This window comes from Oratosquilla oratoria, chromosome 30 (assembly GCF_046742065.1).
Source record: "Oratosquilla oratoria isolate Oo_2021 chromosome 30, ASM4674206v1, whole genome shotgun sequence".
In the NCBI taxonomy this organism is placed as follows: domain Eukaryota; kingdom Metazoa; phylum Arthropoda; class Malacostraca; order Stomatopoda; family Squillidae; genus Oratosquilla; species Oratosquilla oratoria.
Genome location: NC_134806.1, coordinates 38,993,515 through 39,011,533, shown reverse-complemented (window position 1 = coordinate 39,011,533; position 18,019 = coordinate 38,993,515). Strand labels below are relative to the sequence as shown.

Here is an 18,019-nt window from a genome sequence, read left to right as displayed (position 1 = left end):
TATGAATAATATGTCACCTGAGAAACATATAAATAAGATTTTTGGAGAAACTTGTAATTTAATAAGAACAATCAAAGTTGCATTCACATACCTGGATGAAGAAATGGTGAAGAAAATCCTAATCACCCTGATAAGACCAAGATTGGAATATGCAGCAATGATATGGTCACCAAGTACAAAAAAATGTATAAAAAAACTTGAAAGAATACAAAGAGCAATTACAAAATTGGCACCAACACTCTCAAAACTATCATATGAAGAGAGACTAGAAAAACTTGAACTACAGACACTAGAGCAAAGAAGAGAGAGAGGAGATTTGATAGCTATTTACAGAATCATGAAAGGCATGGAAATTACTGATAGAGAGAATCTGATAAAATGGGATGACAGAAATACAAGAGGACACGGAAAGAAAATAAAAAAAGACAGCTATTGAAGAGATTTGAAAAAGAACAGCTTTCCTCACAGAGTAATAGACAGTTGGAACAAGTTAGATGAGAAAGTGGTGTGTGCAAAAACAATACATGAATTTAAAAATAGTTTAGATAAAATGAGATATGAAGACGGGACCCCACGAGCATAGCTCCCCTTCCCGTAAAATACAACTAGGTAAATACACACCCTGGAACAAAGAAGAGAATGAGGGGACCTACTAACTGTCTACAGAATTATGAAAGGAAAAGAATGCCTTGATAGAGAGGACTTAATAAAGAGGGACAGAGGAAAAACAAGAGGACATGCAATGAAACTAATAAAGGACAACTACAGAAGAGACCTGAAATAGAACAGCTTCCCACACAGTGACAGATATATGGAACAAATTGGATGAAAAAATAGTGTGTGCAAACACAATACATACATACATACATATACCAAGGCTTTTTCCCCCTTCCAAGGGAGGTAGCCAAAAAGGGAAAGGCATAAAAACACTCCCACCCATTTCATCCCCAAATACACTCCACACCCCTCCCACCCTTCCTCTCATCTGAGCACCTCCTGGATGACGGGTCATCCCTGCACCCCGCCCACCGCCCTGGGTCAGAAGCAGTGTCGCAAGACACAGTACATCCACAGCAAGGCCGCTTCATTTAATTGGCGACCCCCCCTCTCCGTCCCCCTTTGCATATAAGGAGAGGACGGGGAGAAATCCCTTCGGGCTGCGTCAAAATTTACTCACACATACTTGCCAGATACAAAAACAGGTCACCATGAGCATAGCTCCCCTTCTCGTAAAATACAACTAGGTAAATACACACACACACACACACTCACACACACACATATATATATATAATATATGGGTGGGAGTGGATTTTATCTGTTTTTTGGCTACCTCCATTGTTAGGGGGAAAGAGCCTTTGGTATATATATGTATTTAAGGTCACATGTAGCAGGGATTGGAAGAGTAGGGGTGAAGGTAAATTATGGAATGAGGGAAGCAAGTAAATGTCATAGGGGAATTAAAAGTGCCAAGAGGAAAGGGTATCGGGGATGGGTGTAAATGGAAGATTGCATGAAGGTACGATTTACCTATGACAATGTATGGGACTGACTTGGAATTTAAGGGAGGCTGAAATGGAGAAATTTAAATGTGTTTGAGATGCAGCATTTGAGAAATATAGTGGGCGTTAAGTGGATGGAGAGTGAGAAATGAGGTGAGGAGAGCAGGGGTTGAAAGGGAGCTGGCAGATAGGGCTGATGAATTAATATTGGGATGGTTTAGGCACATGGAAAGAATATGTATTGTATACCAACCAAATTTTTATAAATATAATACTTTTCATTGCTTAATGAGAATATAAAATCATAACTTAGTCCTAAAATGTACAGGGATCCATCAACAAAATAAAGTAACACTCACAGGAGGAAGAATATCGCAGAACCACTCAGACCAGCCTCTGGATCACACAGGTCGGGATGACTCACTTCCACCATGTAGGAACATCCACCTTTATGCTTCCCCTCTCTAATAAACTGAGCCTCTGGCTGTCAAGGTTAAAACAAATTATTTTGTTTTCTCAAAACCAAAGGATTATTTGTAATAATTAAACAACCATTTATATTCTACATTAGAATTTTGAGGGTACTGAAAATAAAACAAATTAAATTTTAATTTCAAGTCCTTGTATAGTCTGAATTTATGAATCTGTATGAGGGTGCATGTTATTGTGCAACATAATTTGCACAACATCATGCTGCCAATACTTTAGGGACTATATGGGGTGCCTCTATGGACCACAGCCATATATAATTTTGTCTATGTTATAGGAAATCTCTACTCATAGAGAAATTATGCTACTTTATTATACTGCAACTGTCCCTCCATTATGCTGTCCTATCCCCTTTTAGTACTGTCCTGTATTATTTCTTTGAGTATATATTTCCTAGATGACGGGTCATCTGTGCAGGGATGACCCGTCATCTAGGAGGTGCTAAGATGGGAGGGAGGGTGGAGTGTTTTCAGGGATGGAATGAGTGGGAATGATTTTATGCCTTTTCCTTTTTGGCTACCTCCCTAGTAAGGGGGAAAAAGCCTTGGTATATGTATGTATGTATGTATGTATATATTTCCATTTTTTACTTTATCATCTGTGGTAGGGGGAAGAAAGAATACTACCACCGAGTCTTCCCACTTGGGTAATAAAGGCAGCTAAAACAGGACAGAGTGATGGGACTAGGCATCCTGCTCTCTGTAACCCTGAAGGGTACATTCTTGCAAGAAGCCAATACATAAGAGGGTCTGGGAGTTTTGCAAACAGAATCCTGAAGTTTGGGTCTTTTAATGTGCATGGGTGTGGTACTGATGCACATTATGTTTGTAAGAAGGAAGATTGAAGTGTTTACATTGAGTGAAACTAAATTGAAAGGGAAGGGTGATTTTGAGTTTGAGAGTGTAGTAGGGAGGGTGTTGGTTGTGAGAAGACAAGGGAGCAAAGGGGTGGCTCTACTAAGAGTGGAAGGAGGTTTCTTCAAGGTTAATAAGGATGAAGGTGAAACTGGGAAGGGAGATGTGGGTCTTTGTAAGCACATATAGACTGAGTAGTGAGGAAGAGTGTAATGGAAAGGGATTTAAATGAGTGCTTAGAATGTCAATATAGTGGTACTGGGATATATCAATGCTTGGGTAGGGGATAAACCGATAGATGGAGTGGTTAGAAGTGTACAGTGCCAGGTAAAATTCATAGTGAAGAGTTATTTGTGGAGATGTGTTTAGAAAGAGTTGATGATAGCTAACACAGTACTTATGGAAAAAAGTTATGCATAAGTACATATGAGAGAGGGTGGTGGATGGAAGGATGGTTGATAAGACATTAATGGACTATGTAGTGGTAACCAGGAAAAGAGTAGGGAGTATGAACACTTCTAGATGTCCATGTTCTTCAGGGAAAGAGTGAGGGAATAACAGGTAATTTTTTGGTGGAAGGTATGTTGAGAGTGGAGGATAGGTGGAGATGGAGGAAGTGCAGAAAGTAGGGAGGTGCTTGGAGTATACTGTTGAAATTAGGAGAATGAGCAGGAGTATAAGGAGAAAATGAGAGAAGTGTGGGAGGTGGTGAAAGATTGAGAAGAGGTAGGAGTGGAGGAGGAATAGGGGTGTTTCAAGGAGGGAGTGACAAACTGTGCAAAGATGGTATATGGAGCAAGGAGGATGGGAGGGAATAGAAGGAAGGGCAGTGAGTGATGGAATGATGAAGCAAACAAAATTGTAGAAGAGAAGAAGCGAGCATTCTGAGACTGGTTGCAAAGCAGGACAAGTGAAACATACGAGAGATATAAAGAAAAAATAAGATAAGCAAAACATAAGATAAAAGAGGCAAAAAGGAGAGATGTAAAATGGGGAGGAGTATGACAAAATTTTTGAAAGCAATAGTAAGATGTTTGGGAAGGAAATCAAGAAAGGAAGGGGAGGCAAGTCATGTAGAGAAGAAAAGGTAAAAAGTACAGATGGATAGATGTTAACAGAAGCAGAGGTGGTAAGGGAAAGGTGGGCAGAGTATTTTAGAGCTGTTGAATATGGAGGAGGATAAGGAGGAATTGGTAGTAGCAGAGGGAGATTCTAAGAAAATGGTGATGGGGAGTAAATGGAGGAGAAATAAGAAAAGATGAGGTACAAGTAGCTCTGAAAATTATGAGAACAGGTAAGGAACCTGGGTTAGATGGGCGTCATGCAGTGTCTGAGGGAGGGAGGTATGGTAATAGTGGATTGGCTAGCAAGGTTGTTTAATGTATGTCTAAGGAAGGGTAAAGTGCCAGAAGAATGGAGAAATACCTGTATAGTTCTGGTTTACAAGGGAAAAGGGGACACGTGTGAGTAGTTGTTTCAGAGGGATCAGTTTATTGAATGTAGTTGGGAAGGCTTATGGGAGAGTTTTGAGAGTATTAGGAGAAGAATAGGATGAGGAACAGAGTGTGTTTAGGAAAAGGTAGAGGTTGTGTGGATCAGATTTCTGTGGTAAGGCAGATATGTGAGAAAGCTTTAGGAAAAGGTAAGGATGTTTTTTGGGCATTTATGGATTTGGAAAAGGCTTATGACAGGGTAGACTGGAAGGCACTGTGGGAGGTTTTACAGATAGGATTGGAAGAAAGCTGTTAAGGGCAGTCAGGAGTTTTTATGGGAGTGGTAGAGCCTCTGAGGTAAAAGTAAGACTGCAACAAGGATAAGTCATGTTACCATGACTGTTCAATGTGTACATGGATGGGGTGGTACAGGATTAAATGCAAGGGTAATGGGCAGGTACTGGAGATGGTTAAAGAAAATGGAGTAATATGGGAGATATGCCAGTTGTTGTTTGCTGATGACACTGTGTTTGTAGCAGGATCAGAGGAGGGATTAAGGAAGTTAGTGATGGAGTTTAGGAAGGTGTGCAAAAGGAGGAAGTTGAAGATAAATGTGGGTAAAAGGTGATGAAATGTACAAGTGGAGAGGATGGCAGGAAATTAGAAGTATTTAAGGATGTGCTGTGTCTTGCAACACTGGTTCTGATCCAGGGCAGTGGACAAGATGCAGGGATGACCCGTCATCCAGGATGTGCCAAGATAAGAGGGAGGGTAGAGGGCAGAAGGGAGTGGAGTGTACTGGGGATGGAATGGGTGGGAATAGTTTTTATGCCTTTGTTTTTTTGGCTACCTCCCTTGTCAGGTTGAAAAAAGCCTTTGGTATATGTATGTATGTATGTATATGTATAAGTGTATGTATTGCTCCTTGGGGGATTCCTTCATGGTCTTTTAGTCCTTCTCTCTCTATAAACTTCCAGGGGAATATACTTTTGAAGCACAATCCTTCCCAAATTCTCAAATGCACCTTTTTGGAAATTTGTATAGAACCTAATTTTGATTAACTCTAAGATATGATATATACCATTTTAATTTGACAAAGAAAAAGCATAATATAAATGAACTGAACAATGTATATAGCAGTTAGTGTCTGATAAATCTTGGGAGATTGCTGACTTGCCTTACTCTTCAATGCGTCACATACAAACATGAAGTGGATCAATCTCTTCTGGCTTTTGCAGTTCCCCTCCTTATATGGGTCTCCACCATAATGTGTTGTCATAAACCATTTATCTGCAAAAACATAAAATATTACAACATTACTCAAAATGAGGGATATTTGTACACCAAGGTTCCACTGTATTACTATAAACTGGTAACATGCAAACAGTCCCACGCTACCATTACACAGAAAGAGTTCAATATTCCTTTCTAGAGAGATTTATGGGAGAGCCTGAGGTCAGCTGTCAGCTACTGTAGGCCTGTAGGTTTCCAATCAGTGAAACTTGAGGTAACAGTTATCATTATTCCATAGGAAAGATTTGCATATCAATCAATCAATCCATTACTCCAGTAGGTCTTTCTTGCAGGAGACTTATGACTGCTAGGTAATTGGCAACACTCACCAAATTGGCTCACTCAAGGAAGAAATGTGGTCTTATCTGGCGAGAGTTAAGAAACTCAACTTTTGAAATAGTTCCAGAAAAAAATTAACACTGGATCAGCAGAAGTGGCACACACTAAAAACTTAATAATTTTAAACAAATTATGAAAAAATGAGTTTCATTATAATGATCCCCGTCTGGGGTATTGGCTGCATGTTATTGTGAGGTTAAAAGCTGCTAAGTAGCATGCAGCTGATAATTTAGGGTCTATATGGGGTGTCCCTATGGACAAGAGCCACACATCATTTTGTGTGTGGTTGAGGAAATCTCTAGAGAAATGATGATACTTTATTATACTGCAATTGTCCCTCTTTTATTTTGTCCCCCCCAGTCTTGTTAATGTCTTGTATCATTTCTCTGAGTATTCATTTTCTCATTTCGTCGAATCCTGTGGTGGGGGAAAAGAATACTGCCACCAAACCTTCCCACTTGAGTCGTATGAGGTGACAATAATGGGATGGGATAGGATTAGGCATCCTTTCTCCCTGTAGCCCTGAAGGGGACATTCCTAAAAAAAAAAGTAAAGGCATAAGAGGGTCTGGGAGTAGTTTTCCAACAAGTACCCTAAGGTTTAGGTCTTTTAATGTGCGTGGATGTGGTACAGATGAGTGTAAAGGGGAAGAGATAGGCAGTATATTTGTGAGAAAGATGGGTGTGTTGGCACTGAGTGAAACTACCTGTAAGTTGAAACGGAGGGGCGAGTTTGAGTTTGGGAGTGTAGTTGGGAAGATGTCAGGAGTGAAGAGAGGAAGACGGAGAGAAGGTTGTGGCTAAACTAGTAAGTGATGAGATAAGTGTGTAGTGGAGTGGAAGGAGGTTTCTTCATTGTTAATGTGAAGGTGAAACTGGGAAGGGAGATGTGAGTGTTTGTGGGTGCATATGGGCCTGGTAGTGAGAAGAGTGTTGAGGAAAGGGAGGCTTTTTGGATAGATTTAAATGAGTGCATAGAGGGATTAGGGAGAAATGTCAATGTAGTGGTATTGGGAGACTTAATGCTAGGGTAGGAAATGAATCAATAGACAGAGTGATTCGGAAGTGTGGAGTTCCAGGAAAAAATCATAGTGGAGACTTGATGGTGGAGATGTGTCTAGAGAATTGATGATAGCAAATACAGTGTTTAAGAAGAAAGTCAAGCATAAGTACACATGGGAGAGGGTGGTGAATGGGAGGGTGGTAGAGTGTTAATGGACTATATAGTGGTAAATGGGAGTATAGTAGGAAGAATTAAGGTTGTACATGTTCTAAGGGGAGAGAGTGGGGGAATATCTGATCATTTTTAGGAAGGTATGTTGAGAGTGGAGGATAAATGGAGAAAGAGGAAAAAGGCAGAAGGTAGGGAGGTGCTTAAAGTGAACTGCTTAAATGAGAAAGAAAAGGAAGAGTACAATAAGAAGCTGAGATAGGAGTGGGAGGGAGTGGAGGAATGGGTATGGTTCAAAGAGGGATTCATAAGGTGTGAAAAGATGGTGTGTAGAACAAGGAGGGCAGGAGGAAATAGAAAGAAGGGTAGTGAGTGGTGGGATGATGAAGCAAAGAAGATTGTAGAAGAGAAGAAGTAAGCTTTCATAGATTGGTTACAAAATAGGACAAGATAATCATACAAGGGGTACAAAGAAAAGAGAAGTAAAGCATAAGATAAAGGAGGCAAAGAGGAGAGCAGATGTGAAATGGGGTAAGAGTATGACAAAAATTTTAAATAAAAAGATGTTTTGGAAAGAAATTAAGAAAGGAAGAGGAGGTGAATCAAGTAGAGAAGAAAAGGTAAAAGGTGCAGATGGAGAGATGATAATGGAAGAGAAGGTAGTAAGAGGAAGATGGGCAGAGTATTTTAGGGAACTGCTAACTGTGAAGGTGGATAGGGAGGGAAAGGTAGTTGCAGTGGGAAAATGGAGGAGAAATAAGGAAAGATGAGGTGAAGGCAGTTGTTAAGATGATGAGAGCAGGTAAGGCACCTGGGTTGGATGGGTGTCATGCAGAATGTCTAAAAATAGAAGATACAGTGATGGTGGACTAACTGGTGAGGTTATTTAATGTTTGTTTAAGAGAGGATAGAGTGCCGGAGGACTGGAGGAATGCTTGTATAGTTCCACTTTACAAGGGAACAGGGAACAAGTGCAAGTGTAGTAGTTTCAGAGGATCAGCTTGTTGAGTGTAGTTGGGAAGGCTTGTGGGAGGGTCTTGATTGAGAAGATTAGGTGAGGAACAGAGGGAGTAACTGGTGAGGAACAGTGTGGGTTTAGGACAGGTAGGAGTTGCGTGGATTAGATTTTTGTGGTAAGACAGATATATGAGAAAGCTTTAGGGAAAGGTAAAGATGCTTTTTGGGCTTTTATAGATTTGGAAAAGACTTACAACAGGGTAGACAGGAAGGCACTGTGGGAGGTATTGCAGATACATGAGATAGGAGGAAAGCTTTTAAGAGCAGTCAAGAGTTTTACAAGAGTAGAAGAGCTTGTGTTAGAATCAGAAATGAAGAGAGTGAATGGTTTGAGGTAAAGGTGGGACTTTGTCAGGGATGTGATGTCACCTTGGCTGTTCAATTTATACATGGATTGGGTGGTATGAAAGGTAAATGCAAGGGTAGTGATTTGGGGTTGGAGACTTTTAAAGAAAATGGAGAAAAGTGGGAGATAACCCAGTTGTTGTTTGCCGACAACACTGTGCTTGTAGCAGGATCAGAGGAGGGATTAAGAAAGTTAGTGACAGAGTTTGGGAAGGTGTGCAAAAGAAGGAAGTTGAAGATAAATGTGGGTAAACGTAAGGTGTTGAGATGTACAAAGGGAGGAAGTGGTAGCAGATTGCAAGTGAGTATTAAGGGAGAGCACCTAGAGGAAGTGGATAGTTTTAGTTACTTGGGTGTGAATGTGGCAGGAAAGGGAGGAGTGGAGGTAGAATGTACATTGAGAGAAGAGAGTAAATGCCTTGGGAGATTAAAAAGTGTAATGAGAAATAGACATTTGGGAATGCATGCTAAGAGGAGATTATATGAAGGTGTGATTGAGCTGACAGTAATGTATGGGGCAGAAACATGGAACATAAGAGAGGAGTTTGAATGTGTTTGAGATGAAATGCCTTAGAAGTATGATAGGGGTTACTAGGCTGGATAGAGTGAGAAACGAGGTGAGGAGGAGAATGGGGGTGGTATGGGAGTTGGGAGATAGGGTTGATGAAAGTGTTGGGATGGTTTGAACACATGGAAAGAATAAGTGAAGAAAGATTAGTAAATGAGGTGTGGAAGGCAGATGTGGAGGGAGTGAACCTGAGGGGGCAACCTAGGATGAGATGGATGGATGGGGTAAAAGTGGCATTGGTAAAGAGGGGAATATCTGTTGAGGAAGGACGGAAGAGGACAGAAGATAGGGGTGAATAGAGAATGGTTGTGTATGAATGATGCTGTGATGCATAAGGCGGAGTGGGTGGGGGATGGTGGGTGATAGAGTATGTGCTGTGTCTTGCAATACTGCTTCTGACCCAGGGCAGTGGGCAAGATGCAGGGATGACCCATCATCCAGGAGGAGCCAAGATAAGAGGGAGGGAAGGGGGTGGATGGGAGTGGAATATGTGGGGGTGGTATGGGTGGGAGTGGTTTTTATGCCTTTGTTTTTTGGCTACTTCCCTCTTAAGGGGGAAAAAGCCTTTGAATTATATATAATGATAAAATATAATAGTTAACCTTTCAAAGTACATTTCAGTATACACAAAAATATAAACAACATTATATCTTTTACTTACGCCCAGCACTGATGGAAGTTTCATTGGAAAGCCCCAGAGAAACTTTGCCGTTACTGCTGAACTGTACTGCTGTAACATTTTTGTTATCTCCACACACAACCAATTCATATTTGAGGCCTTTCGGGTCCACTACCGTCAAACTGGAATGATACAGGCATTTAGGATGATTATTAGCATATATGAGTGGACATTGTGTTAAGGATGATGTCAATCTACTTCAGTGTTTCCCAACCTTTTTTGGCTGCGACCCTAAATCCACTCTTAGCCTGGAGTCGCGACCCTAATTGTAATAATAAATTCAACCATTTCATGTTATATTTCTACGTACTTGCATAATGTTTATAAACTTTCGTTTTTATAGTTCAGTTTATATTTACTAGCACAATGAATTTAAATACATTTGAAACTTGAATGAAAAAAAAAGTTAAAAAAGACCCTCTGGCGACCCTCAAAAACACCTTCGCGACCCTAGTTTGGGTCGCGACCCTGGGGTTGGGAACCACTGATCTACTTTATAGAGGTAAAAATTGAAAAATTATGAAAAATAAATAAAACTTTTTTTTTCAAGCCTTGGCAACAACGTCCTGATGATTTAAACTGATACAGGAATTTTTACAGTGAATAATTCAAATTTCAATATAAATTTTGAATACTGGCTACCCTGGCATCAGATCACATGACTATATACATCTATCTTTTGCTGTTTTGACTACAGCTTTTTTACTTTGCTCTTTTGGGTAAGGACAATTAGATAAGACAAATTTGATAAGGAAATTACAGGAAGAAGGGTAGGCATATCAAATAGAGATGAGGATAAAAAGTGCAGATGGGGAGGTGATAATGGAAGAGACGTAAGAGGAAGATAACCAGAATATTTTAGGGAGTAGCTAAATGTGTAGAAGGATATGGAGGGAAAGGTTGTTACAGTATGAAGTGCTAAGAAAATGACAGTAATGAATGAAGAAAATGGAGGATAAGAAAAAAGAGGAGGTGAAAGCAGTTATTAAAATAAGAAGAGGTAAGGTACCTGGCTTAGATGGATGTCATATGGAGTGTCTAAATAAGGGAGGTACAGTGATGGTGGACTGGTTGGTGAGGTTGTTTAAAGCTTTCTAAAAGAAGGTGGAGTACTGGAGGACTGGAGGAGTGCCTGTATAGTTCTGCTTTACAAGGGGAAATGGGATAAGTGCGAGTGTAGTAGTTTCAGAGGGATCAGTTTGTTGAGTGTAGTTGGGAAGGCTTATGGGAGAATTTTGATTGAAGATTAGATGAACAGAAGGAGTAATTAGTGAGGAACAGTGTGGGTTTAGGACAGGTAAGGGGTTGCATGGATCAGATTTTTGTAGTAAGGCAGTGTGAGAAAGCTTTAGGAAAAGGAAAGGATGCTTTTTGGGCCTTTATGGATTTGGAAAAGGCTTATGACAGGGTAGACAGGAAGGCACTGTGGGAGATATTCCAGATATATGGGATAGAAGAGCTGTTTTGAGTAGTTAAGAGTTTTTACAATAGTGGAGTCTGTGATAAAATTAAAAATGGAGAGAGCAACTGGAAAGGTGGGACTTTGTCAGGGATGTGTCATGTCACCATGGCTGTTCAATTTATACATGGATGGGATGGTGCAAGAGGTAAATGCAAGGGTAAGGGGAAGGAAATTGGAAATGATTAAAGAAAATGGAGAAAAATGAGAGATAAGCCAGTTGTTTGCTTGTAGCAGGATCCGAGGAGGGATTAAGGAAGTTAGTGACGGAGTTTGGGAAGGTGTGTGAAAGAAGGAAGTTGAAGATAAATGTGAGTAAAAGTAAGGTGATGTAATGTACAAGGGAAAAGGATGGCAGCAAATTGGAGGTGAGTATTAAGGATGAGAAGTTGTTAGTGGATAGATTTAGAGACTTGGGGGTGAATGTGGTGGGAAAGGGCGGGTGGAGGTTAGGGTGCCAATAAAAATCAAAAGTTGGAATTTTTGTCATACTTTATTGGGATTCTGCATTATACAGTACTGAGAAACTACCGCATGCAAATTTTCAGCATGGTCGGGTGATATTTAGGGGTGGCGTATGACGATTTTGTAATTCCACCTTCAGCTTTGTGAGGGAAGTCATCTTTTCGAGTGCTTTATGGCAATATTCTGCCCTTTTTTGGCAAAATCTTCCTTCCTCCAGTAGCCCACTGGTCCCCCTGCACTGCGCACATGCAGTATTAGCCCCTTGGTGTGTGTGTGTGTGGGGGGGGGCATCATAGAAGACCACCCCAATCATTGTCACCATGCTGGCCGGGGGAGAGTCTCCTCGGAGGAGGTGCTGGGCCGACGGTGGTCTTCAATGACATGGAGAAGGAACTGGCACTGTTCCTTTTTTTCCTCTCTTTGCACTTTTACATACTCATTTCTACAGTTTATATTTGCCATTTTCCAGGTTTTTAATCTTTTCTAATCTGTCTCTTCTATCTTTTGCTTAACTGCATCTTTTGTTGAACCTGCATTTAATGTACACTCTCTCTTCTTTCTGTCTTGGTATGTGCCTATTCATTCCTTCATTACAATTATCCACCAAAATATCCCATTTCTCTTCCACTTTTGTCTCTTCCATGTAAAAATTTTCCCAATTTGCATTCTGAATTTCTTTAATTTTCCAAAATTCGTTTTATTGTACATCAATCTTCCTTTCCTATGCTTTTCATTTCTCTCCATGTATATTTCTTCCTTTAGTTCAGTCTCAATAAGTATATGGTCACTCTTTCCAAGTGGTGTCTTGTATTCAATTTTATCCATAATTTCAGGTTCTGTTGTAAATATTAAACCGTCTCAACAGCTCCTCATTGTTTCCGTATCTGGTGTTTTCACTGACCCACTGTGTCATTGAATATTCCATGGTCATGTCCAGTAATACATTACCCCACAAGTCTTCTTCTTTCACTGTCATGTCCTCCCAACAATTTTCTCTGCAGTTAAAGTCCCCCATAATTACCAGGTTACCTCCCTTGTAAGGGGAAAAAGCCTTTGGTATATGTATGTACCTCTGCCCATTAGTATCTCGTTTAATGATTGCCTTGTATCATCTAGCATTTTCATATGCTCATTTCCTTTCCAAGCAATCATTTTTGGGGTCATACAAGTCACCAAAAACTTTTTACTTTTCATGTCCTTGTCTTCAACTTTTATCATGATCAGTTCTACATTGCTTTGGCCCTCTGTAATTTTTGTCACATTCAAGTTTTTCTTGGCCAAGAACATGATTCCTCCTCCCTGTTACTTGTCTCTGTTTTTAATCCAGTAATTGTATAGCCCTTGTCCAACATTAATTGGTGGTATTGAACCCCTTAATTTAGTTTCCACAATTCCCATTATGTCTGGTTTTTCTTCTAACAGGTAATCATTAAGTTCATTCAGTCCTGAAATTAATCTGTCGATGTTAGTATAGGCCACTTTTAATTTTTTTCTTTCTCCATCTTTTTTTGTTTTTGCTTCGCCCATTCTGATGTACCATTTTCTCAGTTATGTCGATTACCCTCCAATAAAATTCCTTGCTTTTGGTCTCTATTCTCTTCGCATTTTTTCCCTTGGCTTCATCTCTTAGTGTCTTCTCTTTTTCTAATTCCTCAATACTCATTTCTCTTTTTATCCATATCTTATTGTATTGTTCACTCTTTGCCAACTTACATACTTTTTCAAATATGTCTTCTACTAACATTTGTGATCTTATTTATATCTTTAGGGGTAGATTTCTTTCCTTAGAATAATGTCCTATTCTATACACATCATCTATGTGTACATTTCCCCATAGGTCGTCTCCACCTTTCACTGTCATCTCTTCCCAGCAGATTTCTTGACAATTAAAGTCACCTATTACAACTTTTCTTCCTCCATCTTCCATTATCTTAATTAGTGTTATCCTTGTGTCTTCTAACATATTCTTGTATTCTATCTCTTCCCACGAAGCCGTTTTAAGAGGCACATAATTTACCACAAACTTCCTGCTCTTCTTGTCCCTGTCCTCTATTTCCATCATAATCATTTCCACTCTATTCTTTCCATATGTAACATTCCTCACGTTTATATACTTCTTAGTCAGGAACACAACTCCACCACCTTGTTCTACTTCTCTGTTTTTAATCCAATAATTATATACACCATGTCCTACACTGTTGGGTGGTAATGGACCTTTCAATTTTGTCTCCACAATTCCCATTATGTCAGGTTCTTTTTCCTTCAGGTAATCATTCAGTTCATTCAAGCCTGTTACTAACCCATCTATATTTGTGAAGGACACTTTTAATTTTCTGTTACCTCCATCCTGTTTTCTGTTTCCTTTCCGTTTTTCTCTGCTATGAACCATTTCCTCACTTTTATATCCACTACTCTCCAATAGAACTTCTCTTTGTCTCTGTTCTGTTCTCGTTTTTAATCCTTAGCTTTCTTTTTGTGTTTTCTTCCTCTCTTTATTCATCTCTTTTTATCCATACCTGTTCACTTTCTGCTAGTTTCCCTGTTTTTTATAAGACATTATCTGTTGTCGTTTGTGACCTGAATTTAACCTTAATTGGTCTTGTCTATACTGTATTTCCCTAGTCTACATATTTCTTCAATTTCTTTCCCTATTTCCTGTTCACCTTGAATTTAACCTTTATTGGTCTGGTCTTGTCTATACTGTATTTCCCTAGTCCATTTCTTAAATTTCTTTCCCTATTTCCTGTTCACTTTCTTGAAATATTTTTAGTACCTTGTTCACTCTATTTCATCTCTTACTCTTGTAATCCTATTTGGGTTATGTTTGTCTTCCATTCCTAATATAATTACACATTTCTTTTTATCTAAGTCTCTTACTATATTCTCCTTCTCTCTCATCGCTTTAATAACTGTGTCCTTAGTGTGTTCCCTCATCTGTTGTTCCACTATATTTCTCTAAATTCAGTTTTGCTATTCTCCTGAACCTTTTTCCAACCACTTACCTCTTTAGCTATGGACTTTTTATTCTCTATTATTCATCTTTAATTACTCATGCTTACCATTTACTTCTTTTAACTGTCTTTTTAATTCTTCTATTTATTTAGGTTTTGGTTCTCCTTCTTTAGTTCTTCCAATTCATCAACTCTTTGTGTAATCAGTGCAAGTTAACTACACCTAACTTCCCAGGAATCGTTCATTTTTGTTAGTTTTTTCTCTAGACTAGCTAATCGGGGGAGGTTGTCACCGAATCTCATTAAAGACATTGACAGACTGGAAAAAGTACAACGGCGAGCCACAAAACTGATTCCAAATATCAAAAATAAAATCATACGAAAATCGACTTAAGCACATGAATCTGTTTTCCCTAAAAAAAGCGTAGACTCAGGAGGTGACTTGATACAGGTCTTTAAGATTTTAAAGGGAATTGACAACATCACAAGTGACCAAATTTTTCACATTGAATGAGAATCAGACAAGAAACAATGGTCTCAAACTGTCCGGAAATAGATTCAATTTGGAAGTAGGTAGAAACAACTTTGCCAACCGTGTAGTTAATGAATGGAATAAACTTCCTGCACAGGTAGTGCAATGTAGTTCAGTTCGAAGCTTTAAGAATCATTTAGATAAATACCTAAGTAAGATGCTGTAATTATTATAATTTATGTTATATTATTTGTTTTTGTTTTGTTATAATTTGACTGTCTGATTTTCATTTATTATTAGTTATATGTCAATTTATTATCATTTACTATTTACCTGTTTGTTTGTTATTCAACTATACCAATGCATTTATTTATGTATTTTAATTGTTATTTACATTGTTATAGTTTTAATTTATTATTAATATGATTTTATTTTATTTTTTATTTATTTTTTTTTTTTGCATCCGACCTAGATATGGATCAAAAGGTCTCCTGTCGGCATGCTTTGCCTTTGTAATCCTTTGTAATCCTCCCTCATTAAATCCACAGAAATAATTATCTCCACTTTCTGTTGCACTGCTCTTATCTATATTTCTAATTTCTATGCCTTTACTGGTTTCCTCGACTTCACCTGTGTCGTCTGCACATCTCTTGTTTACATTCCTTCTGACGTCCGGAGCCCGTTCGGCCCCTTCATCATTTTCTTCCATGTTCCTCAATAATCCCTCCCCTTCTCCTTTTTATTCACCTGCCCACTACACCACGAGCTTTCCCCTTCCCTACTAATACAACACAGGTACTCCCTCGTCGTTGAAATTCACGAAAATTGCTTTTCTTTCCGGAGTTTCAATGTTCGCCGTTAATTCGACGATCGCGTGTGTGTGTGTGAGTGAGAGAGAAGAGAAGAGAAGAGAGGGAGAGAAAAAGAGGGAAGAGAGAAAGACGAGGAGAAAAACAGACGAAAGATAGAGAGAGAGAGAGAGAGAGAGAGAGAGAGAGAGAGAGAGAGAGAGAGAGAGAGAAAGGGTGGAAAGGGAGGGAGATGAAAAAGAATAGCGAAAGAGGTGATAGAAAAGTGAATGAGAAAAAAGTTTTGAGAGGTGAGGAAGAAAAAAGAAGAAGAGAGTGATGGAAAAAAAGAGTAAAGAAAAAGAAGAGAGAAAAAATATGGAGAAAAAGAGGTGAGAGATGGAAAGAGGAGAAAGAGAAAGAAGACAGTGAATGAGGAGAGAGAGAAAAGGGAGAGAGAGAGGGGGAAGGGTGGAAGGGAGAGAAAGGGAGGGAGAGAGAAAGAAGAGAGAGACAGAGCGAGAGAGAGGAGGAATAGAGAGGGAGAGAAAAAAGAGAAAAGCAAGAGATGAGAAAGATGTGAGAGGTGAGAAAAATAAAGAGGAAAGTGATGGAGAAAGAAAAGAAAAAGAGGAGAAAAAGAAGAGATGGAGAAAAAGAGGTGAGATGGAGAGAAAAAGAAGGGATGTAGAGAAAGAGGAGAAAGATGGAGAGAACGAGATGGAAAGAACGAGAAAGATGGATAGAAAAAGGAGAAAGTAAGAAAGAGGAAAGAGAAAGAAGGGAGAGGAAGAGGAGAAAGAGGAAGAGAGAGAGAGGAGGATGGGAGGGAGGGAGAGAGGGGAGGGAGAGAGGGGGGGGCGAGAGAGGCAGAGAAAAAGAGACAGAAAGATGGGAAGAGAGTAAGATGGAGAGAGAGGATAGGAGAGAGAGAGAGAGAGAGAGAGAGAGAGAGGGAGTGAGAGAGGTGAGACTAGAGCTGAGATGAGAGGAGGGAGAGTGAGAGGAGAAGCGAGGTGTGAGGTGAGGAGAGATGGAGAGCGAGGAGAGACCGACATGAAAGAGAAGAGGTGAAGAGAAGTGAGATAAGAGGAGAAAGATGGAGAGAGAGAGAACGCGAATGTGTGTGTGTGTGTGTGTGTGTGTATTCACCTCACCTCGGATCTCGGGACTCTTTTCTTTTCGAGACAGCCAGACACCACCTACGGCAGTGAGCTCAGAGGTGTGTGTGTGTGTGTGTGTGAGAGAATGTGAGAAGAAGCGAGAGATACAGGGGAAGAACTTGGACAACAAGAATATGACGTCGCTACATTCCCGCAGCACCTTAGAATCGTGATAGCGACAACAATTAACGAATCATCTCACATCATATCTGCTGATGCTCTACCTAGTGTTCACCAGGGAGCCATCGAGGATAAATCCATACTATTTATACACCAATGATTGTGTGTGTGTGTGTGTGTGTGTGTGTGTGTGTTTACCTAGTTGTATTTTACGGGAAGGGGAGCTATGCTCATGGTGTCCCGTCTTCATATCTCGTTTTATCTAGACTGTCTTTAAATTCGTGTATAGTTTTTGCACACACCACATTTTCATCTAACTTGTTCCAAGCGTCTATTACCCTGTGGGGAAAGCTGTTCTTTTTCAGGTCCCTTCTATAATTGTGTGTGTGCGCGCGCGTGTGTGTGTGCACACGCGCGTGTGTATGTGTGTGTGTGCTGCATAAATGTTCAGTAAACTACTGAATTAGACTACTCATAACTGACTACATTCCCTCACACCCCCTTACAAGCCACCTCTTTTCCCTGTTCATGAACACTCCCACCACCAAGTATGAAATATTTCCCGAAAATGGCTACTGATAAGTGTTCCCGTTAATCAGTAGAGATAAGAAGATAAGATAGCCATGGTACAGCGAGCCGAGGTGGAAACTGTTAAACTTTGTTGTTGTATTAGCCCCAGAAGCTCCTGTACGCCTCTTCCTCGACTACCCTCTCCCTCCTCTCCTCCTGTCCCCCCTCTATCTCCCTGCCCTGCCACATAGTACCCACAAAGTAGTTAGGTGGCAGGAGGGTGCCTGATCGTCCGTCTGTCCACCGGGCGACACCACACATCGACCGAATTAAGCGAAGCCCTCTCCCTCGATTAAGATCGGTTTGCCCATCACGTCCGAGAGATGACGTGCTGCTGCTGCT

General features: G+C 40.0%; 1 protein-coding gene across 1 annotated transcript in view; it reads right to left on the bottom strand.

Annotated features, from left to right (window-relative positions):
* LOC143041087 (cation-dependent mannose-6-phosphate receptor-like) overlaps positions 1-18,019 on the bottom strand; it is an 85,525-nt gene that overhangs the window by 27,046 nt on the left and 40,460 nt on the right. The window contains exons 2-4 of the mRNA XM_076212778.1: positions 9,672-9,811; positions 5,452-5,568; positions 1,862-1,982 (exon numbers count right to left, since the gene is read on the bottom strand). Coding sequence (XP_076068893.1) covers positions 1,862-1,982; positions 5,452-5,568; positions 9,672-9,811 — 378 coding nt within the window. The remainder of the gene's footprint in view (positions 1-1,861; positions 1,983-5,451; positions 5,569-9,671; positions 9,812-18,019) is intronic.